This window comes from Aricia agestis, chromosome 14 (genome assembly GCF_905147365.1).
Source record: "Aricia agestis chromosome 14, ilAriAges1.1, whole genome shotgun sequence".
NCBI lineage: Eukaryota > Metazoa > Arthropoda > Insecta > Lepidoptera > Lycaenidae > Aricia > Aricia agestis.
Window position 1 is genome coordinate 6,328,541 of NC_056419.1, and position 26,352 is coordinate 6,354,892.

At 37.9% G+C, this 26,352-nt stretch overlaps 1 protein-coding gene across 1 annotated transcript in view; it reads right to left on the reverse strand.

The window, feature by feature from the left end:
- Positions 1–8,910: 8,910 nt before the first annotated feature.
- The window catches only part of LOC121733849 (lysine-specific histone demethylase 1A), a 437,211-nt gene continuing 419,769 nt past the window's right edge, over positions 8,911–26,352 (reverse strand). Inside the window, exons 11-16 of the mRNA XM_042124231.1 lie at positions 20,168–20,320; positions 17,861–17,973; positions 17,427–17,550; positions 14,632–14,815; positions 10,930–11,057; positions 8,911–9,210 (exon numbers count right to left, since the gene is read on the reverse strand). Of these exons, the coding sequence (XP_041980165.1) occupies positions 9,062–9,210; positions 10,930–11,057; positions 14,632–14,815; positions 17,427–17,550; positions 17,861–17,973; positions 20,168–20,320 (851 nt within the window). The 3' untranslated portion in view covers positions 8,911–9,061. The remainder of the gene's footprint in view (positions 9,211–10,929; positions 11,058–14,631; positions 14,816–17,426; positions 17,551–17,860; positions 17,974–20,167; positions 20,321–26,352) is intronic.

A 26,352-nucleotide genomic window follows, 5' to 3' on the forward strand; every position in this document is an offset into this window, starting at 1 on the left:
TCATAAAAAAAAAAAAAATTATCAGGCTATTGTGGCCTACCTACATTTTTGAGTGGAGTTCAAAGGCTAGCCAGGAAGACAGAGCCCATAGAACCTTTAGTTATCTGTGAAAATTAGATAGCTCACGGCAAAATAACCTAAGGATTGAGTCCTTACGACTCGAACTCCAATTCGCGCAGAAACGGATGACAGAGTTCGTGCGAGCGAAACAGCTCGAAACGACGTTCGAGTCATGAGACTATCCCCCCCTGCCGCTTAGACAAATGAGGAACCTAATACGAACAATAAAAAACCTAGCAGCTATTCAGCTAAGTATACTAACTAATTACTATACTTACTGGACAAAGAATATATGTAGGGAGTTTCGTTTTTTGACTCGATTTTATTGATGTACCTAAGTATAAATAACGACGATCCAAAAACTATAAAATTGCAGGCGCAAAGGCTCGGCTGGTAGGTACGCTTTCGCCTTTCAGTCACAAACTTTGCGCCTGCAATTTCATAGTTTTTTGATCGTCCTTATTTTATATATTCTTTGTCTTTAATTCGCGTCCGTGGCCTAATGGGTAGACCTTCCGTTCGCACTCATAGAGGGTGCAGGTTCGAACCCGGGTGGAGGCGTGTACCTATGAGACATTTTCAGATCTCAAGTACATAATACGGACGCCCGTACGGTGAAGGAAAACATCGTGAGGAAACCCGCACCTAGTTGGTGCCAGACGTATTGACTAGTTCTTTCCTCTGGACTAGGCTGACTATGATGCGAGAATGCCGTATGCGCTTCTGCAACCATACGGACATTTAAAAATCTTGTCCCAGGCACTACAGTATTTGAGGAGTGGTTACTTCGCTCTGAAAAATACTGTATAAATCATCCACAACGGATGTAAAGGCCTACTTTTTTGTCTTTAATTCAGTACAAAATGTAAGTATCTGAAAATTCCAAATAATTTGGACATAGTAAGGCAATTTCGTTAAAAGAAGAGGTAACTTTGAGATTTTTATACATCGAGTGAAGTTCATGATATATAAGTGGAATATGAATTCCAATGTGATCCTTAACTATCACATATATTTTTTTCAGAATTAAAATTACCTACTATATTTTCATGTCTCCTGTCACGTTTTATCTTGAAAATCGTCCGTTTCTCGAACTAGCTCCCCTCAGTGACGGATTAAGACTACTTGATGCCCTAAGCAATCCATGCCTGTGGCCCCTATCCGTATCTCAACTAGAATCGGTCTTTGAAACTTTACTCTTCTGGTGCCCCCTCAGACGTGATGCCCTAGGATTGCTTAATTTGATTAAGGGCTAATCCGTCACAGGCTCCCCTTATATTTGGAAGGTTAGGGAATTGGAAGATAGGCTAATGTCTATTGTCTATACTTACAGTCTACATGTACTAAGTACTTATAATAGGTTAGATAGATATTAATATGTATTAAGTAATTCGAATGAAGCGACTCATATAATAATGATCGAACTTCACTTGGTAAGTTCGTTTGATCATTTATTATATTTCTTCGCTTCATTCTTCGATATATAATTAACCAGTAGATTTTCAGAGTAACGAAAGAAAGATTTTTTTTTTTTTTACAAAATACAATTGATTATATTATGTACTGGACACTGGTACATTATGAATTGAATAGTAATCATTATATTTGAGAAAGAATTTAACATTATGGCCATAAATAAAAATAATAGTCAGTAAAAACAAGACTTAAGAGACCTCTATGGTTTGTGATTCAAATGATAACATACTGGGATGGAAACTTTGTTCGTCGATAAAATTATGGCTAAGGAAAATAGCGAAAGTATTGGAGTCGCTAGTCCTGCCTGTCGACTGTCGTCTTACTAATCGTGTCGACGCTCGTATCGACGCCGCGCCGCTCTCGCACAGCACCTGCTTTATCCAGCGGCTAACCGACTGGGAGGTGGCTGTTCTATGCAGAGCGTTAAACGTTAGCAATAATAACCCGTACTGTAGCATTATCCTATTTAATATAATCTTGAATAACCATCGCACGGCGTAGTAATTTAAATATAACTTCTTTTTTTTTTTTTTTAATAAAAAAGAATTACTTATATAATTTAATAACATCACCGATCCGATCACGCCCGGGAGTTGATGTCATTGTAATATTAATGTCGCTATTTAAAACCGTAATTTTTATTTTGCCGAGATTTATTAGGCAGAAAGTTTTAAGTCAATGACCAGTATTCAGTAGGTACAGAGTGCAAGAAAAAGCAAATAATTTATAAGTGGATCCCGGGTACTATACTACTCAGGTATGGGCTAGGATTTTTGTTACCGGAAAGCTTCTTTTGAAAGACGCTTCACACATTCATCTGTGACCAACCAATAATGTCAACATTGTTCATAAACAATGACAGTGCACAGTGATGGCTGTAGAAGATATTGTATTACAGCCATTGTCAAATTCTTTGGCTAAGGTTCTGATGGAGCGGACGAAGATCGCTTCAAGAGTCCACTGCTTTAACTGGGTCCGGCTCTGTGGTCGTCGATAATGTGATTATTGCATATTAATATTATGATTGAAAGTTGAGAATATTGTGTTCTCAGTCCACCTGCAGGCTGAATATTTTAACAATTAGATGTTATTCAAGAATAAGTGTGATTCTGTTATCGTATTTATCATTGCATATTTTATTTAGTATTAAAAATTTTAATCGCTGAAAAACCAGTTGCATTCCGCGGTGGCAGTCAGGAATCAGGATATGAAGGTGTCAAAATACCTATCAGTTGAGATAGCTCACGAATAGTACACTGATTTAACTGTTCTATATTATTCCGTTTTAATAGTCATATATTATTTTATAATACATCTAATATATAAAATTCTCCTGTCATGGTGTGCGTGGTTGAACCCTTCTGAAACGGCTCGACCGATTTTCGTGAATCTTAGCGAGCATATCGGCTAGGGTTGAGAATCGGACAACATCCACTCTTTATATTATTGGTAAGTAATAGTAAATTGTTACAACTCGAGACTGACGGCGACCATTGTTTGTGTGACGAGATAGCAATCATGGACTTTGCCATGGTGGCATAGGTACTTATTTAGTCACTTCAATAAAATAATAATATGGGCGAAATACTTAATATGGCAAAACAACATTTGCCGGGACAGCTAGTTATATTATAATAATATATATTATAGACGTTAAGGCTTAAATATTTACCTATTTGTTGTGGATTTAATACACCCATTGCACTATTAACAATCAAACGTAAACAAAAAAAGGGGCGCCTAACGCTGAAGAATTATCGCCTAGAACACTTGTTAAAGCGTGGTAAGTCTAGTAGTGATAAAGCATACGCTTGATTTGGTTTTCCTTTTTTATATTTTTTGTCAAAAACAAAATATTAGCACATCTGATAATCTGTACGTCAAGACTTAAGGCTCTTAATCCGTAAATTCGAAAAATCTTTCGATGGACTAGTGAGTTAATAGGAACCAAGAAATAGGCTTATAATCTATTTTTGCTAGATATCCACTTTTGGGTATTGGCTATATAGCCGTAGGGTAATTTTCCAAATTAATATGTAATTTCAAAATAAACTTACGAAGTGGTTTCAAATTTAAAATAATTCAGAAATAGTTTAAAATATAATACAATATTTTCCGCCGCTTTGTTTGGGGGAAAGAAAAGCTTTGAAATAAGGTAACCTTCGGTGGGGGTACACGAAGATATAGTTTTCATATTCTAATAATTTATTGATGCCATGATGTATAATATATTAAGCTAGTGGTCCCCAATCTGTTTTTGTTTTTGGAACGAAGTTCCCTAATTATTATTTTTTTTCTCATGCGGGCCGCAAACATAAAAGGTTTTGGTGTCGCGGGCCGCAACAAATATTTTTAAGTTTAAAAATAACGTTTTTCAAAATTAACGATTTACAAGTGAAAGACTTTCACGTTGACTTTGATTTTGCCGGTGGGCGTGAATTTCAAAATGGTTTAACATCACGCGGGCTACAAATAAAATCCCGGCGCCGCGCCGCGGCCCGCACGCAGCCCGCGGGCTGCGGGTTGGGGATAGTTGTATTAAGCCCACAATAATTATAATAGTAACATCTGTAAAACATATATAATTATAAAAATATCTGTCAGCACTACTGCTACACTACCCCCCCCCCCCCCCCCCCACCTAAAAGATTGATGGGATGTTCTAGTATGTCTCTGAGAACAAATACTGGAATTATCCAGCGAAACCATAAAATAATCTCGGTCTGATATTGAGACAAGCCTTATCGAGTCTGAGTGTTATAGGTTTCCGTTACGAAGTCATACGAAGTTGTCTTGTCTGATAATATATTATCATATAAGTCTGATAATAATTAAATAATTAATATCCAGATAAGTCAGATACTGTTGATAAGTCTGATAATATCGAGACTTTGTCAGGTGAAATCTATTTAATGATAATATTAATAATCGATCGAAATTGAATCCATCTGCAACACTTATTATCAGTAATATTTTATAAGCAGTAGCTTATCTTAATTGTTTTTGGGGTCATTTAAAAACCATAATCTGTCGAATCCAACGAGGGTTCACCTAATGTCAGTAGGAGCCCTGGATCTATCCGGATCTGGTCCGGTTCTATCGGTGTCGGTACTCCGAATCCACTGGTTTAGGAGTGGGAAAGCTTCGGGTTCATTCATAACCTGATCGACCCGTATATCGGTCTCTTTTAGTTTTATTTCCCCGATTGATTGCTTAGTGACCTCAAAAAAAATAAATATTGGGGTAGCTTAATTGCTTGTTATAATCGACTTAATTGTCGATAAAATATGTTACAAAAAATATTGAGGGTAGTAACTATCACGTTACGTAGATATTAAGTAAGTTTCGTTATACACGATACGTGGGAGAGCCATGCTTCGGCATGAATGGGCCGGCTCGACCGGATAAATACCACGTTCTCACAGAAAACCGGCGTGAAACTTGCGCTTGCTGTGTTTCGCCGAGTGAGTGAGTTTACCGGAGGCCCAATCCCCTAACCCCTACCCTATTCCCTTCCCTACCCTCAACTATTCCCTTCCCTACCCTCCCCTATTACCCTGTTCCCTCTTAAAAGGTCGGCAACGCACTTGCAGCTCTTCTGATGCTGCGAGTGTCCATGGGTGACGGAAGTTGCTTTCCATCAGGTGACCCGTTTGCTCGTTTGCCCCCTTATTTCATTAAAAAAAAAAAACACTCGCGGTGTATCCCGAGTTCCAACATTGGTGCAAAACTTATTTAATAATAATAATTATATACCAGCAGACATAATAAATTATAATCGTAGTTCTATATTTAGAACAAAAGGATCGCGCGGGACGCGCATTGTTTGTTAATTTATGAGACTCGCAGTCAATCTAGTTATTAGCTCAAAATAGCTGTTCTCTATAAAACGGCAAAGATATGTAGTTCTATTTATAAAACTAAGAGCGCGAGAAAACGCGCGGTAGTTGCTAATTTTTATTTTTAAACATTGTCGGAGACTCGTAGTCAATCCATACATTATGTTGATTTAAAAATATCAATATATTTTAAATTTAAATAGTAATTAACTCTCAGTTAACCCTCGTAAACCAGCCAACATAATCTACTTCTATTTTTAGATAAAACATCGTCAGAGACCCGCAGTCAATTCCGATGCATAAGGATTGTGCTTAGAGACTCGCGGTCAATCCACACATTATGGCGGTTTATAAAACAACTCGCTGTTAATCCCCAAACCGGCCAACGCATAGTTCTATTTATAGAACAGATAAAACATCGTCAGAGACTCGCAGTCAATTCCAATGCATATAAATTGTGTTTAGAGACCCGCAGTCAATCCACACATTATGGCAGTTTATAAAATAACTTAATATAATTAAACACTTGCAGTAATTTACTTGCAGTTATTTACCCCAATCGGGCAAACATATAGTTCTGTTTATAGAATAGGTAAAACATCGTCAGAGATCCGCAATCAATTCCGATGCATATAGAATATAGATTGTGTAAAAGAACTCGCGGTCCAAACTCCAAACACACTGTACTTATTGAGTCACAGTTGCAGTACATACCGGTTAATAAAATGATTGCAGAAATCACCTGCAGCTATTTCCTCCCATCCAGAAAATATATAGTTCTATAATTCTATTTATAGAACAGATAAAGCATACATAATATTATAGATTGTGATAAAGACTCGCAGTCCAAACACATTGTACGTTTAATTGACTCGCGGTCGTAGTACAAGCCGGCTAGTATTGAATATAATTGGCTCGTCTAGGCCTCGGTAGTGCCTGCCGTTTATTTAAGTATTTAATAGTACTTACATGTATTTTCTTGTTACACGATAAAATAACACTGACTTTAGTTACTTACAACACTGACTCAATCATCTTAATAATAATAACCAATTTTCTTCTGAGCGCTGTCCTTTAGCATGGTTACTTAGTAAACGTGTTCGCGTTGCCTCGCGTTAACAAAGAATGAGGCACGCTGGAACGCCATGTGATCGGGCGAGCTTGTAATTTTTCAACTTACCTACATAAATCTTTAAAAAAACGCGTATGCCAAGCAGATATACAAAGGTACTACTGGTTAATTATATATCGAAGAATGAAGCGAAGAAATATAATTATGATCGTCACTAATATTATACGTGTGTAACAAAAATAAGTGATAATACTAAAGGGTGTGTACGTGTTTCTTGTAGAAAGTTCACTGTGAAAGTAGCAGCTATGAAAGACGAAAAAATTTTTTCACTTTTGTATGGGCAAGGGCCCGAGCGTCACGAGTTTCCCCATACAAAAGTAAAAAAAATATTTGGTCTTTCAGCACTGCTACTTTCACAGTGAACTCTCTACAAGGAACACGTACACACCCTAAAGTATTATCACTTATTTTTGTTACACACTGTAAACACTTAGTTACGAAAGTGTGTCTGTCTGAACTCTGAGTTTGTTACCATCTCACACTTAAACGGTTGAACCGATTTAGATGAAATTTTGCAAGAAGATATTTTAAAAGTCAATAATAATAATGTCTTTTTTGTCAAATAGATCATTTTTTTAAACAAAGTAAAACAAAGTAGGTATTATCAAAAATCATTTATTCAGCACATAAAAAGCTTATTCTAGTCTTAAACTAAACATCACACTTCGATCGATTTTACTTCAAAAATTAAAAAGAAAGGTACACACACACACAGAAAGAAAAAATTAACTAACTTTATGGCGGCTCTCGACATAGGCGAACGCGTTGGCCAACGCGTCTGCAGACGCGTTGGCCCAATGTGTAGAACGGGCGTTCGCGCGTTGGCCGTAGGTATTTAGACGTTGGCCAACGCGCGAACGCCCGTTCTACACATTGGGCCAACGCGTCTGCAGACGCGTTGGCCAACGCGTTCGCCTATGTCGAGAGCCGCCATTAAATAAAGACGAATCATCTCGTTGGCTTGCTGATTACAAAACTCAATAAGAATAATTATGTACTTAATATTCAAAGCAATCAAAGACAGACTTTGTACTAAAACTAAACTAAAATTAGGTAGGTACATTCACCTAGGTATAAATATTATAAATGCTTATTAAAAGCAATTAATAATAATTGCTTTTAATAAGCAATTAGTAATAAACTCAAATATCGATTCTCAGTCGCTTAACTATCGGAAAATTTTCTGAATACTGCAAGAAACATTAGGCTACGCTCACACAAAACTTACAATTATTTAAAAATTTAATACATATTTTCTGTTCACATCTAACACTTTTTCATTGTGTGTTATTGCTCAATATAGAGTTGTGAGCTTGCTTATAGTCAGCGGCTGACAGTTAATTTGCTGTGAATGCACCCCAAGTCTATCAGATAAGCCAAAAAATTTAATCAAAACAGTTAACTTGACGTTCCAGTCAAAGCAAGTCGTAAGAGTATCATCAAGGTATAAAATATAACCACAACATAAGTCTACATACAGAAGACCATTCCATAGTAAAAGGAGGGGAAGTAAGTTATGTTCATACAAAGGCACCGCGCGCGGCTTGTATGTGTGCGCCATAGTATCAATGCGTCGCCACGTACGGCACACAACAAAATCTCGGCGGTACCAGCCTCTAAAACTCGCCGAGATTTTGTACCAGCCTCTAAAACTCGCCGAGATTTTGTTGTGTGCCGTACGTAGCGACGCATTGATACTATGGCGCACACATACAAGCCGCGCGCGATGCCTTTGTATGAAGATAACTTACTTCCCCTCCTTTTACTATGCCATTCATAATATAATATATTATTATGTACTAGACGAATTTTCAGATAACATTAAGGTGTGGCCGCACTATACTCTGACACACTGCAACGTAGCGACTTAACATTCTTTGTATGAATTTGTATGAGTATTTAAACGCGTTTTTGTATGAGCGATAGCGAAGCTGCACTACGCGGAGATGGAACTACGCGATACATTAACCCCGCACCAGCTCTGGATGTATAGGTAGGCCATTGCTTGTGGGCGGCAGCGTCCTAGGATGGCGGCATCCATAGGTCCATCATAGGTCATCCGTCCATAGGGGCGGCAAAATTAGAGTGGCCTATGCTCATAAAAAATATAAGCGGGCTCCACACTCGCGGCGCGAATTGCGGCCACGATTCACGAGCGCTACGCGCCATGAACACGACACGGATAAATACGGCCCTCTACACTCGCAACCTTCGCATTTATTTTACATTCGCGCATTTGAGTAAAATGGACGTTGAAGTCATTGTAGCTGCTGCTCTTACATAGTGTGCTTATCAAAATGTCGCGGGCCAAAAAACCGACACCGGACGGGGAAAGCCGCGAAGCGCGAACGCGAAGCCGCGAAACCCTCCACTCGCGACTCGCGGCCTTCGCGGGCTTTCGCGCCGCGAGTGTGGAGCCCGCTATAAATCCCGCCCTGCCCAGCACTATGAGTAGTATGGGACGTATTGACTTGCGCCGCAGCTGCAGTGTAGTTACGCCTAATGCGGCCTCACCTCTCCAGTCTGTATGGTTAATAATACTCCCTGGCTACTTCTAAGTATGTCCGGCGGTGGCAGCAGCAACACTGGCGCTGGTGATAGGCGGCTGCGGCAGCAGCAGGTCGGCCAGGCGGCCCGCCTCGCGCAGACCAGAGAGAAACGCACCGTGGACAGTCGCAGGGTAGTTGCGCATCGTGTGCTCACCTGGACACAAACAAAAATATGTTATCAATCTACAATCTGAAATTATAAAACCGACCAAGTGTGTGTCGGGCCACGCGCAATGTAGGGTTCCGTAGTACCGCTAGGTTTTTGATAATTTTTGTATGGTCAATGAATGTACAATTATATCGTCTATATACTTCGCCGAATACATTTGTTTTAGTTCATCGACTATTACTCAATAACTTTTGAAGTCTTCTTAGCCGTGATAATTTTCCTTTTAAATTCAGCATATTAAAAAAAATCGGCCAAGACGTGCGATTCGGACTCGCGCACGAAGGGTTCCGTACCGATACAGAGCAAAAATGGGCTGAAAATTGTGTTTTTGTATGGGAGCCCCCTTTAATTTTTATTTAATTTTAATATTATTATTAAATATTAAAGTACACATATAAAAAAATAATGTGTGAAAAATCCTAGTACCTACCTCTTGCGATTATCGATATAGAGCGAAAAAGGCCGAAAAAATCACGTTTGTTGTATAGGAGCCCCCCCTAAATATGAATTTTGTTTTGTTTTTGGCATTTGTTGTTATAGCGGCAACAGATAATACACAATCTGTGAAAAAATCAGAAGTCTAGCTATAGCGGTTCTTGAGATACAGCCTGGAGACAGACAGACGGACAGACAACGAAGTCTTAGTAATAGGGTCCCGTTTTTACCCTTTGGGTACGGAACCCTAAAAACCTATCCAACGACACCCCACACCATGGAGTGGACGCGAGAAAAAAAATCATCGCTGCTTCATATGTGTAGAGTAAGTACCATAATATTATATTTTTTTAAATGAATCATATTATGATTCTCCAAAGCGACCATTTTAGCCCCGCAGACAGCGAGAAATATATATTTTGTTCTGCTATACCTACATGTATTTAATTTTAAGAAGGGAAACAAAACGTCACCCCTTCATTACTCCGCCACAAAAACTTTTAATTTCCCGCGAACCCTTTGTGAGGATTATGGGAATATTACGCCTTTCAACGAGCAGAATTAAAAGGACAGTTCAAACGTGCGGAAAAATGACATCCGACGGTAGACTGTAGAGATCTCTAGTAAACACGAAGGGAATTAAAAAGTCCTTTTTCAGTGATGATAATTTTGCTTTTCAAATAGGAAAATATTTCGAATTAACTGGGTAATAAGTAATAACTAAACAACCCTATGCTAGTGCCATAGGCGCAAAAACCTTTATTCTCGAGATTTCAATTTCAAGCTTCAAAAGATTTGTATTTTGGGAGATTTTAGATTCAGTTCGCGACATAATTATTAATTCCTACTGAAATTATTATAATTTTATTCCCTTTCTTTGGATTAATTATTATAACACCAAATATTAATATGACATCAATAATAATTATTAATACCTCGATCGTGGAAAAACCAGACACAATAGCTTATATATTGTTATCGCGGCCGCATGTGGCCGCTTGGGAGTTATATCATGTTAAAGAAATACCCAAATCGTTCAAAAACTAAAACTATTGGGTGATTTAGGCCAAATTTCACCAACGACTGTTAAAGTTATGTAAGAATTAGTATCACGTTACCATTACCTCTTTCATTTTTAATCTGAATGAAAGAGAAGAAATTGTATTTTAACAAGCTGTTAACACTGCCAGACGCTGGTGGAATAGGGCCTTAATAAATACTTATTACATATTCGTCCTAATTAACCAAAACCGTTGTTACAGGACTCACCGGCGAAGAACATGCGGTTGTCTCCATTGGCGTCGGGCACGGGAGCCGCCAGCAGGTCGTAGTCGGTACCAGACGAGCCGACCGCCACGAAACTGTACGAACCGCGGGCGAACGGGTCCGCGCGCCATCTTGAAAAAAATAATTAAATTTTATTTACTTATTTAGTTTAGTTTTACGAGGAGGACAGAGTCATATCAAATATATACCCAATAAAAATCAGCTGGTTAGGGTTCTGTAATCAACAAAACTTGGTTGACTACGGTACCCTAAAACGGAACTCTAACCAGCAGATTTTTTGTAAATTGGTAGGATAATAGTTATATAATTTAAGAGTAACATTGTCCTACAAATAGAACAATCCATATTTTAGGACCATCAAATCAAAGTATGAGATAATCTCTCTCTGTTAGCTACACAGACATGGGTCATGATCTATGTCTGTGGTTAGCTACCACTTTCAAGATTTTTCGCAGATAAAAATGTTGTTTGTCTTATCAAAATGAAGCTACTCACAAAAAATTTGCTTGGTAGTAATAAAAAAAATGTTCTAGGGCTCCCTGACTACCATGTGAAAAGTAAAAAAATCGGCCAAGTGCGAGTCGGACTCGCGCACGAAGGGTTCCGTATCTACCGTTATAGAGCAAAAGTAAGCCAGAAATAATTGTTTTTGTATGGGAGCCCCCCTCATTTTTTATTTTATTTTAATATTATTATTAATTATTAAAGTACACATATAAGGATTTTATAAAAATTTCAAGTGTCTTAATGTTACCATTATTGAAATCGAGGAAAAAAAGGCCAAAAAAATCACGTTTCTTGTATGGAAACCCCCCTTCATTATTAATTTTATTTTGTTTTTAGTATTTGTTGTTATAGTTGCAACAGAAATACACAACCTGTGAAAATTTCAGAAGTTTAGCTACGTACGGACAGAAAGACAACGAAGTCTTAGTAATAGGGTCCCGTTTTTACCATTTGGGTACGGGACCCTAAAAATGAGATCTTAGTGTTTGACACACAGAATAGGTAGCGCGCACAACTTAGGCTCCTGCCACATGTGCATGCTTGACACAGTTTTGCTGTCGCATGCTTCTCGCATGAAAAGACGTAAGACTGACTGTTACGCATGCGTAAGCCACATTCTTGTCGAGATGAAACTGTGGTTGAGACTTGAGCATGCACGCGTGGTAGGCACCTTAGAAATTGCCCGGTAGAAATGGAAGAGGAAAGTGCAGGCGAACTGGTTGGTGTGGGCCAGGGCACGTGTAGAATGTAGATGAGTTTTATCAGACGGTACTCTGCGATTAGACGGTGATATTATGTTGTTAATTGTATTGTAGTTATTGAAGTGTGAGTAACTATTTAATATTTATTAATCTATGGTTATGTTTATGTCATTACTTGTTGCACTTTATTGTCCACATGACCCTCCAATTTCGTCGAGCGATTCTTAAGTTTTGCGCGGCCTATATTATGATTTATATTAAATATTTTTATTTCAAAATAATAAACTACATATTACTGATTCTGTAGTAGCTACAGCATTTCATATTGATATTTAACGAACTGCAGTACCGTCAGTAAAGATGATCCCAAGGGACAACTAAAGTGAAGAACGTAGCGAGCTTGGGGTAGCTTTGTTTCAATATTCTATACGGCTAGCAGCGTTCATAGTTATTAATTCCTAAGATACCGTTTAGCAAAGAACTGTAGAAATATACCTAATTATTTATTTATGATCTCATTCGAACAATAACACAGCTTCGATCCAGTCTGGATCGTGTAAAACAGCCAAGTAGTATTCTCGTAATGAATAACAATAATTATTGTCAAGTACAGTAGAGCGACATATTTTGGGTTTTGAGTTTTGACCAATAAAAACTTTTCTGTTAATACCATTTTGAAATTTAATTATAACGAGGCTACATTGCAACAATATCGAAGCCGGATTGCCGCGAAAGAACCATTAAAACGATTTAATTCGTCTTTCTTTTTATTACTATGACGAAATCATAAAATAATTTAGTCTTCTTTCCTTGAATTAAGCTCCAAGAATTCTAGCTATTTAAAGCTAGACCTATTATTTAGAAATCCCCAAGCGGGGACGGGAACAAACTAGTGGAATTCAATGCAAAACATAATCTGCACAAGATATCCATTGTATGCGAATATGAATCCTCCTCGAATTTGAGATCGGTTCGCGCATTGGCAACCAACATGTCAATTTGTGCTTGGAACGAAAGTCAAGCTGTATGTAATCCTTGGTGCTCTACATCTAAGTATAACTGTACGAGAATTTGAATAAAATAGACCTAACTGTAAGAGTAGGTTCACACGGCATTGTCCAGTACGTTTTTTTGCAGTCATACGTCTCAACGATTGTACTGCAACAAATCGTGCAGTACAGTCGACGTGTGAATGGTTCTATAAACATTGTATGCGCTACTATTTATTCGTTAAGACGTAGGTATACTGAAAAAAACAGGATTGTGCCGTGTGAACTTAACCTAAGTCACTGTACTATTTCAACAAACTGTCCTTAATCCCATCCTTAAACATGCAATCATCAACAATTTCCCGAAAAAGGAAACTTACTGTACCATAAATAAGGTCACATTTGCACACATTTTACGAATGTTTATTGTGCCACTATCACACAAAGTGTAGGAAGTCCAAAAGAAGCAATGATAACTTACGATTTCACACCTGAAATTATACCTTCCTACCTTCGCTGGAGGGTATTAACACACAATTGTCCAGGAACAAACGCACATTCGACTTTATGTTACGCGACCAACAAACAAGTACTGCATACAAACTGGTCGTTTAATACGGGGCTGAAGTCTGGACTTATTAGATTTGAGCATCCCGATACTATCTTCAAAACTGTTTAAGGAGTAGAGCTGGTTATGGTCTCGGTTCGCGTACACGCAAATGGTAAAGGTATTACTTTGCACAATATATTGTGCATGATGTTACTCGGTTTCCTTAAACTGGTTATTGAACTTCTAGAATCTAGGGTATGTGTTCCAGAATAAAATGAATTCGATTACTTAAACAAAACAGTATTTTTGTCTTTCGTAATGAAATAAGAAATACCTAATTACTTTCATTATTAAGGTATTGTTTTATCACTTAAGTGCTTCCATGTCCTTTTCCATATCCGTTGTTTCACATATTATATTACATATAATAATATCTCCCCTATGGAAGCAACTTTAAGACATCCATTACATGCTCAAGCAAGCGACAGTCAATTCCGTCAATGTCCGTCATGAATTATGTTTTACTGATGGTGACTGATGGACTGAAGAATACGATTACTCAATTCTCTTCAGTTTTATGTCAGTCAAAGCCAACTTTTTTTTTTTGTGACAACACTCACTCAAAATTCGTGAAGCAAAAATCAAGATATCCAGATTTTCGTCAATCAACTTCATGCTACAGTCTATCACGCTATTATACGGTAGGTTATCCATCAGTAATTACAGCCATGACTGTGGTAAAACTGACAGCAAAACCTACCGTGTAATGGATGCCTAAAGAAATAGATACTAGAAAGTGTCATCTACTAACAATATGTCAAAATTGACCAAAGGTACGTCGGTGCCAAAAGGCTTACTGTGACTGGTGAGTATGAAAACGACCTAAACTTCGGCTTTGTTCAGGAACATATTTTGTCATTGCGTTTCTATAACTCACCTTGTAACCACACACTCCTTAGGCTGCGGCACAGCGGCATGACCGAATATGCTCTTCAGCACCGCGATGCATCTCCCCACGATGACGTCATCAGTCACGTTCTCCATCACCGCAGCAGCTTCCCCGGCCACCAGAGCCAGGAGCACCGGAGCGCTATACAGGTTCCAGAAGAGGAAGAGTTCACCTGGAAAAAGATTTCGTAATTTTAATGGTGCATATTGTATATAGGAGAGGTAGGTTGGAAAGGCACTTTGGTATAGAAAATAGGAATAATTATATTTGTTGCAAAATGAAAAAAGCAAGGCTAAAAATCTTTGTTCATAAAATATACAGCAAAACCTCCTTCGTCTTTGGTAGTCTTGAGTTATTTCAATTGGGAAGAAGTAATAGTTTGGCAATAAAATATTGAAAGTAACGTGAAATTATTCTACTTTAATTAATCACATGTCTTATAATAATTTTAACGTAAATATCAATCACATGTTCTGTCTTATAATAATTTTAATGTGAATATCTAAATTTATAACATTAAACGTGGAGGATGTGTAATCCATTGAACCAGAATAAGCAATAATCTCTTTATTGGGTAAAGCGAAGACAGTAAAACCGAATCCACAAATTAAACTTTGCATTATTAATATATCATCGAACCCCTCTACATGGGGGCATTAAATAAACATAATCAAATAAACTCGGATGTTTATTAGAGCAAAGATTAACGCTCCATAAATAAAGGAGACGTTACCTTATTAATATGACTAGATGATGCCCGCAACTCCGTTGCCCCAAAATTCCTTTATCGCGCGGGAACAATAAAATTTTCAGGGATAAAAAATATCCTATGTCCTCTCCCGGGGGTCAAAGTAAATCCATACCAAATTTCAGCAAAATTGGTTCATCAGCTTAGGCGTGAAGAGGTAACAGACACACTTTCGCATTTCTAATATTATAAGTATAGTTGAAGTTGACGATCAATATACAGAAATTAAAATTGATACGAGGAAAGTTTACGGTTGGTTGCCCAAACTCCGTACGTGATAGTACTCCTACACATCAGATACACATTTTCAGAGGCCGAAATTTTACAAAGTGCCTTTTCACCGCGCTCCTTTGTAGATTAGGGTTGCCATAATCAAATTTCGCTGAAGGTTGAGTTTCGTAAACTTTGGTTTAGAACTGATACCTTACATACCATTCGGCAAAATGTAAATAAACGTTGTTAAAAAGGCATTATTTTTTAAGCTACAAAACAATGCTAATACACAGTTTTTCGTGCACATTTTCCACTATTTATTAATAAATTTTATAAATTTTAACAAATTACACGACCGGTTTCGAAATAAATCATCATCAGGTATACTTAGTGATGATGATTTATTTCGAACGTGTATAATAATTTCTTAATAAAGTGGAAAAAGTGCACGAGAAACTGTGTTTTATAATTAGTGTTCAACGTGAATTTCCACCAAGAACCAACAGTACCATCAATTACAATATACAAAAACAATAAACAACGAATATGAAGGCAGATGATGCAGTTAAAGACATATGCAACAATTTCAATAATATTAAAGATAATTCTGATACATAATATTATTTTAAAGATATTTAAAAAACTGCTGATGCACACATGCATGGCAACCCTAAAACAGGGCCCAACAGACGCGTACTTAATGAAGTCAAAACACAAAAGAGTGAAGGCACTAACGCATAACGTAAAAAATCGCTTGTCTTGACTCGTTCCCGTGATTTATTACAATGAACCCCTCCGGGTTAGTGAGTGGCGCTAAATTATTCAGCTTTTAATTTGTTATCTCGTCGGCCACCGTTTCTACGTTTTACACTATTTACACCGGCGGCAAATTATTTATACGTGTCCTCGGGGAGGCGCAATGTGTTGTACATTTCGGAGATTTCAGATACGTTAATATTGATGACACCTCCCAATTATTAATGGTGAAACCACACTTCGGTGGTTCGCTAACGTATTAAACAAATGTTTATTCTATGTGAGAACTTCGAATGAGAATAGGATACTATTTGTACTAGTCGAGATCCTCCATCCCACGATGGAGATTAATAATGTAGCAATTATTTTGGGGATCAAGTCGTTTTAATTGAGATGTGTTTCCTTGTTTTGGTTCCTATCAGAAGAGGTTGTCTTGAGAAGGCGAATGTTTATTGTTGTTGCTTTCACATTCGTGGAAAATTTTAAAGCGTCTTAGCCACACATTTTTTGGTACTTTCTAGAGTGTATGTTTTAAGAGGAGTCCACACCGCCCTTTTTTCCATACAAACGCTGTCCCCTGTTTCCTCCCTGGATAATGCTAGTAAAGTTATAATTTTTTTCCTGAATATCTACGGCCACTAATACAATGTCCCTATGTTTCCTTTTTTTTCATAATTTAATTATTAAATAAGATATGAACGTTCAAAAACCCCCAAAAAATGGCCAGATTTTCCGCTGTGTTCAAATGTCCAGAAAACAGATTTGGCTAGATTACACAAAAAAAGCAAAACATAGGAACACAGCTCAAGCCTTTCTTTAATCTTTAGTGAAAAAAGTACTTAAATCGATTAAGTTTTGGAGAAGGAATCAGGGGACAACGAATCGTTGATTTTCTGCAGTTGTCTCTATCGTTTTCTGCGGTATAGGCTTGAGGTAAGGGAGACAGCTATAGATATTACACGTACTTTTTTTTCATTTCTCTAGCCCCTGGTGTATCCTCTTAAGGATAACCTCTTATGAGTCATGACTACTTGACGACAAAGTTTATATAATAATTTAAACATACCTCGACTGGCAGTGGTAGTGCCAACATGACCGAAGAGATTTGCGCTGGGATCCCAGAATGTCCGCTCAAAGCACAGCACCACTTTGTTCAAGTTGCCGTAACCCAAGCGCTTAATCGCAGCAACCTAGAAAACGAATTAGGCAAAAAGGTTTAAATAATTGTAGAAATAATACATTAGAGAAAGAGCAATGTAAATACCTGCATGTTATCATGAATAGTCCCATATTATAACCTTCTTTGAATAAGTACACTTGAAAAACCCTTTCGAAAACATAAAAACACCAAAACAGAAAACAGAACCTCATAACGCAAAAGTTACTAAACTTAATTACAAAGCGAATAAAATTTCTATCAACTCCTTTAAACTCAATTCAAAAATTTCCGCTCAATCGACCTCCGAATTCAAACCTTTCTCATTAAAGTCGTAAAAATACCTTCCAATCAGGCAAGGGCGGATCAAACTTAACGAAGTTTTGCTGATTTTGCCCGTTGTTGGCCACCGCAACTTTCAGCACTCCCAGGGGCAGCGTGCAAAGAACAACGTCGCCTGGAACAAAAGCCATCGTTACAATAAAATGTAATGAACACAAATAAATATGATAGGGAATTAGCCCTTGGGGACCTCCAGACGTAAGCGCAATCGTAAAGTTCTCCCGTTTTCATATTTCACAGTAGCACCGCTAAAAGGAGTGAGTACACTGAGACGGGCCGTGCCGGGGCTCATCGCAAAAATCCGCCTCCATATAATTTGTATGGAAGCGAAAATCCGCTGCGCCCCGACACAGTGTGCGATACGTGCATCCGCTTCCATACAAATTGTATGGAGGCGGATTTTTGCGATGAGCCCCGGCACGCTGAGCCCCGTCGCGGCCCGTCTCAGTGTGCTTACTCCTTTAATGTTTATTTTGTCGGTGAATTCGCGAGTAACGCCGCCCACACCCGCACCGGGATACCGGTAATGTTAAGAAAATTGAGAAATTTTTAATTAAAACTTTCAAAGAGAATTGAATTAGAGAACATAAAACTAAAAATTAATACATTTATATTAATTTCTATTTTTAAAAGGAATGTTTGGATTTTCTTATTTCGAAAATTTTAATTTTTTGATAAATTCTAAGTTTTTCATATTTCATACTTTACCTTTGGCTACAACTATTTCTGCAGTTGCAAGTGTTTATGATTCTAGTTGGTCTATAAATAAAATATTCAAAATATAATTTTGTAAAGTATTCACCTCATTGAAATAAAACAAACATTTCGTTAAAATTCAGCACAAGTAGGCACATAACGCAACAAAATACGATTGGAATAATCTTTGATGGGCCCCGTATAAATTCATAACCATCAATGAAAGGCCGGGGGCCATGGCCAATCACCGTGAAAGCCTGACTTTAACTAACAAAACCACGCGCGTGAATTAATAATAAAAACCGATGGGGGTTCGTATTAGTGCTATTTACACGCGCGGAATATTAATTAGGGATAATACTATGGCTGTTTTCGCTAAAATAGACAGTAGAAATTAGGATGCTTTTGAAATGGTTAACTAATGATATATTTGTTTGATATGGAATATAAATTATATTTATAAATTATTGGAGGAGTATAATAAAAGGTTAAACATTATCAAGATCATAATATGGCAATTATTAAAAATAAAAGTTTAAAAACTAAAATACTGAAAATTCTACACGGTAAGTAGATAAACCCTCCTTATTAAACACAGATTTGCTAAAGTAGCTACCTTAATTTTGGCACATTAAGGGCCTGTTTCACCACTTTCTGATAAAGTGCCTAATAGGCTATTCACAACATTTTTGACATATTCTCCAGACTTGATCTATCAAGTTAATTGGTGGATAGACTTATCAGGAAGTGGTGAAACAGGCCCTAAATATTTTAATCTCGTTATAAACACCTCAAAGGAGGAAGAAAAGTATAAATCAAATTCAAAAAACACCGAACATGTGCCACGTTTTTAAACATCTCAAGTCACCCGTCCGGAACAACGTAGCTCGTTAGCGTATAATTTTAAAAGCAAGCGATCTTTAACGGTGTATTTGCGAAGTTCCACAAGCAGGCCCGCCTCCTGCCGTCTAACTGCCTCCTTACTGCAGTTACAATTAATTTAAGACCTTTATGTCAACGACACAAGGATCAATTCTATAGAAGCGGTGAGGTAAAATGACTCTGAATGGAATGTAGACTCCGCCCGTATGCAAATGTCTGGCTCGGGGCAAAGAACATGGGGCGAAAAAGTCTTTGAGGCGAACAGCGTGACGGGTCAACGGAGGCCCGATTTTTGCTCCCCGTCAAAGTGAAATTAACGCTTTAGAATTGCAAATCATCGGCGAAGAAAGGACAAGGAGCTCGTCACGTTGCCGCGACATCCATTAATTTGTCAACTCACTTGTATCTGGAGAACCTTAATTAAACGTGCTTTTGTAACAAGATTTTTACCGTAAATAAACTCCTATAATGCATAGAAATCAGAACAAAGTCAGGTTGTGTTCAAACAGATATATGTTCCTTGAATGAGCGCAAATTTTATTTTATCAAATTTCACCACATACCCACGTCAATTCAAAATTTTATAAAAGTTAGAGCCAGTTGATAAAATTCTCTACATGCCCAACGTTAATTCCAACATATCCCATCATTTCAACCAAAAATTTGACAAGCCCATTCAAACAGAGACGTCTGATTAAATTAAACCATTGTAACCCTTTTGCCTGACTCACCTTTGAACGTCTGCGGTTGGTTGGGGGCTCGAGGGTTGACCGCCTTAACCGTGACCCCGGGGCCGACGTACGAGATCTCGGTGACGGCCGTCCCTAGCCGAATGTCCAACCCCTCCGCGAGAGCCACCGGAACGCACGAGTAACCATTGCGGACTGGAACAAAACGGAAAAGGTAAGCATCATCAGTTCATCACTTTAAGACAGGAACAAATCGAAAAATTGGTAAGCATCATCACCATAAAACTTAAGGCTGAATAAAAATAAAACTTTAGCTTAACTGCTACAGGGATGCGTTTTAAAGATCCAATAGAATTGCTGCACTTGGCGAGCTGACAAATGGTTGGTTATCAAAACACATTCCTCGCAAATCAGATTCAGTAGAAGCACACACTAAAAGTGTATTTCTTAATGTTTCTAAGACAGTTTCAAATTTTAAGCCAATTTGGGTCAATCAAGGCTGCTTATAATCCTGTATTTCAATACTATGTTCATTTATCCACGAAGAACAAGATAACAAGATATTTCAGGACAAACTTTAAGCCCCACTGCGCAAGTAGATTCAAGTTATTAGATAAGACGGAGTTGCAAATAGGTCATGTGAGGTCCAAATACTGAATATGGATTATGTATATTGGAGCAGTGCATCAGCCGAGCATCCAGAACAAATATAGAGTGACGAGCCGCGTCAGTCCACACAGACAGTTGTTTGCCTGACGTTCAGTTCCCAATAGTTCGGCACTATGGATATTAGTTTGGGCTTTGTTTGGATCATCCAATGAAAATAGTTCGTCGATAGTTATGTCTGTTTGAATATTAAAGTAAACAGCCTGTATATATAAAGTGTAAAACTGTACCTAGTAGTAATTATTATACAATATTTACTTCGAAATCCAGGGTTATTTGAAAATACATCATTATTTACATTGGCTGTTGGATAAGCTTCAAAACTTACGGCCGCGACTGCTCGAAATATATTATTATCACTCTGTTATGTTACTCTATTCTTTCTCTACATTATAATATTACATCGTCGTGCGAATGCCCTAGCCTTTATTTAATTCTAGCTGTCCTGGCAAACGTTGTTTTGCCATATAAAGTATTTCGCCCATATCATTTTATTGAAGTGACTTAATAAGTATGTCACCATGGCAACGTCCATCGCTATCACGTCGCACGAACAATGGTCGCCGTCAGTCTCGACTTGTAATAATTTACTATTATTTGCTCAAAAAATGCACTTATCAATATAAAAAGTACCCAGTAGCCGATTCTCAGACCTACTAAATATGCATATAAAATTTGGTACAAATCAGTAAAGCCGTTTCGAAGGAGTAAGTAACTGCTAGTAACATTGTGACCCGAGAATTTTATATTATAAGATAAGCTAGAACTTCCTGTATGTTTCTCCTTAGTGTGACTTTTAATATATTCATATTTTGTGAGCCACTTTTACATCAGACCATAGCTATAGCGTATGTCCTTTACCATAATTTTCAAACGTAGCAGCTTTAAAACCTATATCTGTCCCTTCGGTCCTCATCCTGCGTCCCAGTTGTAGATTTGAATTCAATTAAAGTGAAGGGGTGATGTATCGAATCGATTTTATCGACATAACAAATAAAGCTCGACGATATCGCCTTAATTGATGATACTCGATACACATTGAAGCTGATTTTGGCAAGCGATATCGATTTTCTTTAAATTATGACCACGTTTTTTAATTTGAAAATACAGAGAGCATTTTTTTATCTCTTGGACGTTATGGTACAAAAAATTTGAATGTTTTACGTAGCTTAAGATTTAGAAACTTCACCTACTGATTGACTGCTACTGCAAGGTACACTAAAAAGATTACTCGTATTACCGTAAGAACGCTAAACACAGCTCATCCCTTTTACGTACTTAGTAGATTATAATTTACATTTTACCAAAACCTGCCATATACTTATACAGCGCGATGAGAATTGCCACAAAAGCCTCTAATAATTTTAACCTAATATCATATAATATACATGTTAAAGAAAATATTTTGTAGGTTTATTTGACAAAAAAGTATCACCACCTATTATTATTTTAATACTAGATGACGCCCGCAACTTCGTTACGACTTTTTTTTTATGAAATAAGGCGGCAAACACAAAAATAAAGGGGCAAACGAGCGAACGGGTCACCTGATGGAAAGCAACTTCCATCGCCCATGGACACTCGCAGCATCAGAGGTGCTGTAGGTGCATTGCCATTTGCCAGCCTTTTAAGGGGGAATAGGGTAATAGGGTAGGGGAGAGCAAGGAAGGGAATAGGGGAGGGGAGGGAATCGAAAAGGGTAGGGGATTTGGCCTCCGGTAAACTCACTCACTCGGCGAAACACAGCGCAAGCGCTGTTTCACGCTGGTTCTGTGAGCCCGTGGTATTTCTCCGGTCAAGCCGGCCCATTCGTGCCGAAACATGGCTCTCCTACGTAGAAAAAATTCGTTAATTATGCGGGAATCATACCAAACGTCAATGTATTTCCGTACCCATTAATCGATTCAGCGGTTTGAGCGTCAAGAGGTAAGGGCGCGATCAGACGTGCGCGTGTTCTGCGCGGGTTGTACTAATGGCGGCTCTCGACATAGGCGAACGCGTTGGCCAACGCGTCTGCAGACGCGTTGGCCCAATGTGTAGAACGGGCGTTCGCGCGTTGGCCGTAGGTATTTAGACGTTGGCCAACGCGCGAACGCCCGTTCTACACATTGGGCCAACGCGTCTGCAGACGCGTTGGCCAACGCGTTCGCCTATGTCGAGAGCCGCCATAAAGCATATGGGAAAACACGCGCCCGGGCTTTGCGCGGGTTCAGCGCGTGCTGCGCGCGTGTTTTCCCATACGCTATACTCCGCTATAACAGTAGAACACGCGCAGAACACGCGCACGTCTGATCGCGCCCTAACACAGACAGACAGATAGAAATGCACTTTCGAATTTAATATATTAGTAAGGATAACCATAAAACGATCATCAATAAATATTGTGCGGCCTGTGTCATTGGGCATTAGTTACAACAGTCGTAATACTACAATGTGCCGGCTCATAATGCACTTTTCAATTACGTTGATAGCGTCATAACCCAGCTCCCTATTGCTTTATAATAACTTAAATGGACTCCGTAATACATTTACTGGTACAGACTCACAAACTTTCGTCGTAAAAGTGAACTGCATTTATTGTATGAAAGCCTTAAATCTTTGATATAAAATTATGTTCGTACTTTGTTGAGAAGATGCTGTACTCAACTTACGTATTAACGTTACGCCATAAAATACAAAAACCTAGGCTACGTACATAAACCAAATTAAAAATAAAAGTTCATCAATTAAATACTGTACTAAGTTTCGTTATAATATATTTTAAAAGAAATTATCATTTTAAAAAGGACTGCAAGAACTTCAAAGATTTTTATGAAATATAACAAGATAAATACGTTTTTTATACACCTAACAAACATACACGAATAACGTATTGACGGCTCATTAGCAGGCAGATCGCGATGTAGACAGAATGTAAAATGGCGGTACAAAACTAACATGCCCCGCAATTATCGATAGATTGATTTTATCCTTACAAAGAATAACTAAATGGTACATTCAGTATGGAAATATGAAGATGAAGCATCTGTTTCATAAATATTCAATTGAAGCCATGTAACTGTTGATGTAAGGATTATAAATGATTCTGATTCACATGATCAATAAGCAGAAGGAAAATGTAATAAAGATGAAACCCGTTTACAGATGCATTAAAATCAAATAAATAAAAAATATTTAAAAAAACGACTTTAAAATTGTACGTATTAAGAGTTAAAATTCCCTATCTCAAAAACTACTTTACCGATTTTGATGACACATGCAGTATTCTCTTAGTTGAACAATACCTAGTTACTAGTACAACAAAACAAGAATCATTTAAATCGGACTTGTAGTTCCAGAGATACGCGAACACAAACATAAAAATATACATACATACACTTTTGAAATTTGGTACATTTGTTCAGACGCTGATATAGGACTAACATAATATACGAAAACTAGAGAGCTCTGGAAATATATTACATACATACGGGTCAAATTAATAACCTCCTTTTTTGAAGTCGGTTAAAAAAATCATTACAGTAATAATCGGCCAAGTGCGAGTCGGACTCGCGCACGAAGGTTTCCGTACCATTATAGAGCAAAATTAGGCCAAAAATTGTGTTTTTCGTACGGCAGGCGGGAGCCCCCCTTAATTTTTAATTTTATTTAAAAAAAAATTTATTATATATTAAAGTGCACATATAACTAAGGACTTTGAGAAAAAATCAAGTACCTACCTACCTGTGAAACAGTGTAACACAACAAATGCTTAGTAGTCATAATTAACATTAATTATTCCCGTGGTGCTTCCCCTTTAGTTCTTTGACTTTCGGTCATTGCAAGTTTGTGCTGTCTCCCGCTTTTTATGGGGAGGGAAAACTGTATTCTTCCTACTCCTCCTATCTTCTTCTGATTAATTTTGCTGCGGGTCCCAAGATAGCTTTAGCATGTCCCTCGGTCTCCCTGAGATCATATCAAAGGGTTTTCGTGGTTGGATACCGCTGTTAATTCTGGCGACACAGGAGATACAGTGGTGGGAATGTGTGGTTGGCCAAAGCCGGTACCTACCTGTAGCCATTATTGATATAGAGCAAAAAAGGCCGAAAAAATCACGTTTGTTTTATGGGAGCCCTCCTAGAATATTAAATTTATTTTATTTTCGTTATTGTATTTATTGTTATAGCGGCAACAGATACACATAATCTGTGAAAATTTTAACTCTCTAGCTATTACCGTTTTAGAGTTACAGCCTGAAGACAGACAGACAGACGGACAGACATCGAAGTCTCAGGTCCCGTTTTTACCCTTTGCGTACGGAACCCTAAAAAAGGATCGAAATGCCATACTATATAAGAATAACTGGGTCAAGTTGCAAGAAACGCACACCAAGGCGTACTTTCAGTTGGTTGTCTTACTAAGGTCGGTTATACAATTTTCAGTCCCAGCTACGAGCTTATGACTGTGACTGGAGCCATATTTAAAAGTTTCTATACTGTATTGTCCCTTTGCCCCTTATCAAATGTGCTGACCAGACCAGATAAGGGGCAAAGACAAATGGAGTGAAAAAGTCACAGAATGGTACTCTAGAAACGGCAAAAGATGGGCTGATGACTTTAAACTCATAGCGGGAGTTACCTGGAGTAGAGTAGCCAGGGACAGACTTGAATGGTCATCCATTCAATTCTATACCTGGCTACTCTGTGTCTCGTATGCCATTTGGCAAAGGCCTCCTCCAACCTCCTGGTTAAAGGAGGCCTTTGCCAAATGGCATACGGGGCAACATTCCAAATTAACAATAATTAATATTTGGAAGTAAGATTAGATATATAGAAAATAATGTAATAGTATAGTAATACAGTAGTAGTTAAGTAGTGTTATGCTCTGTAATAATGGCATAAACAAATAAATAAAAAATACTGTATTGTAACTGCAATGATAAAAAGGCTTAAAATCAGCATTCTAAGCACAAACACTCAAATTAAATATCCAATTTGTCAGGTGTTACAACACAACATAATATTAATACAAGCCAGCAAGGTTGTTGCAACTTCTAAGCTTATAAAATATATTCTACATAACATTGTTAAGCTGGTTTACACTGGTGTAGTTTTAGTGCAGCATTTAACGACATTAACTGGACTTGTCGCAAATGGCCGCCCGGTCAAACTGTCCGAAGCTCTACGATTAGGGGTTTCCGTGACTTCCAGCTTTTTGAACTACAACTAAATGATGCACCGGATATTCCCAGGCCAAAAAACTTTAGGAACGACCACAGACATAGATCAAGATAGATACCGCATCTCGCTCCATTTGTATGAAAACGAGCGTGCTACTTTTTTACAGCTACTGTGACGTACCGATGATGAGAAAAGTGTCCATTATCTAGGCCAACGTTTTTATTTGAATTTATACAGCTCAATACGGCACTTTTAGGCATTTAGGCATTTTTAAAATTCCGATTGACGTCCGATTCCGGTAGCAGACTTTCGAAAGACGAGCATTGCTCGTCTTTTTGGAGCGGTATCTATCATGATCTATGTCTGTGGGAACGACTAATTTAGCCTCATATCACAGATTTA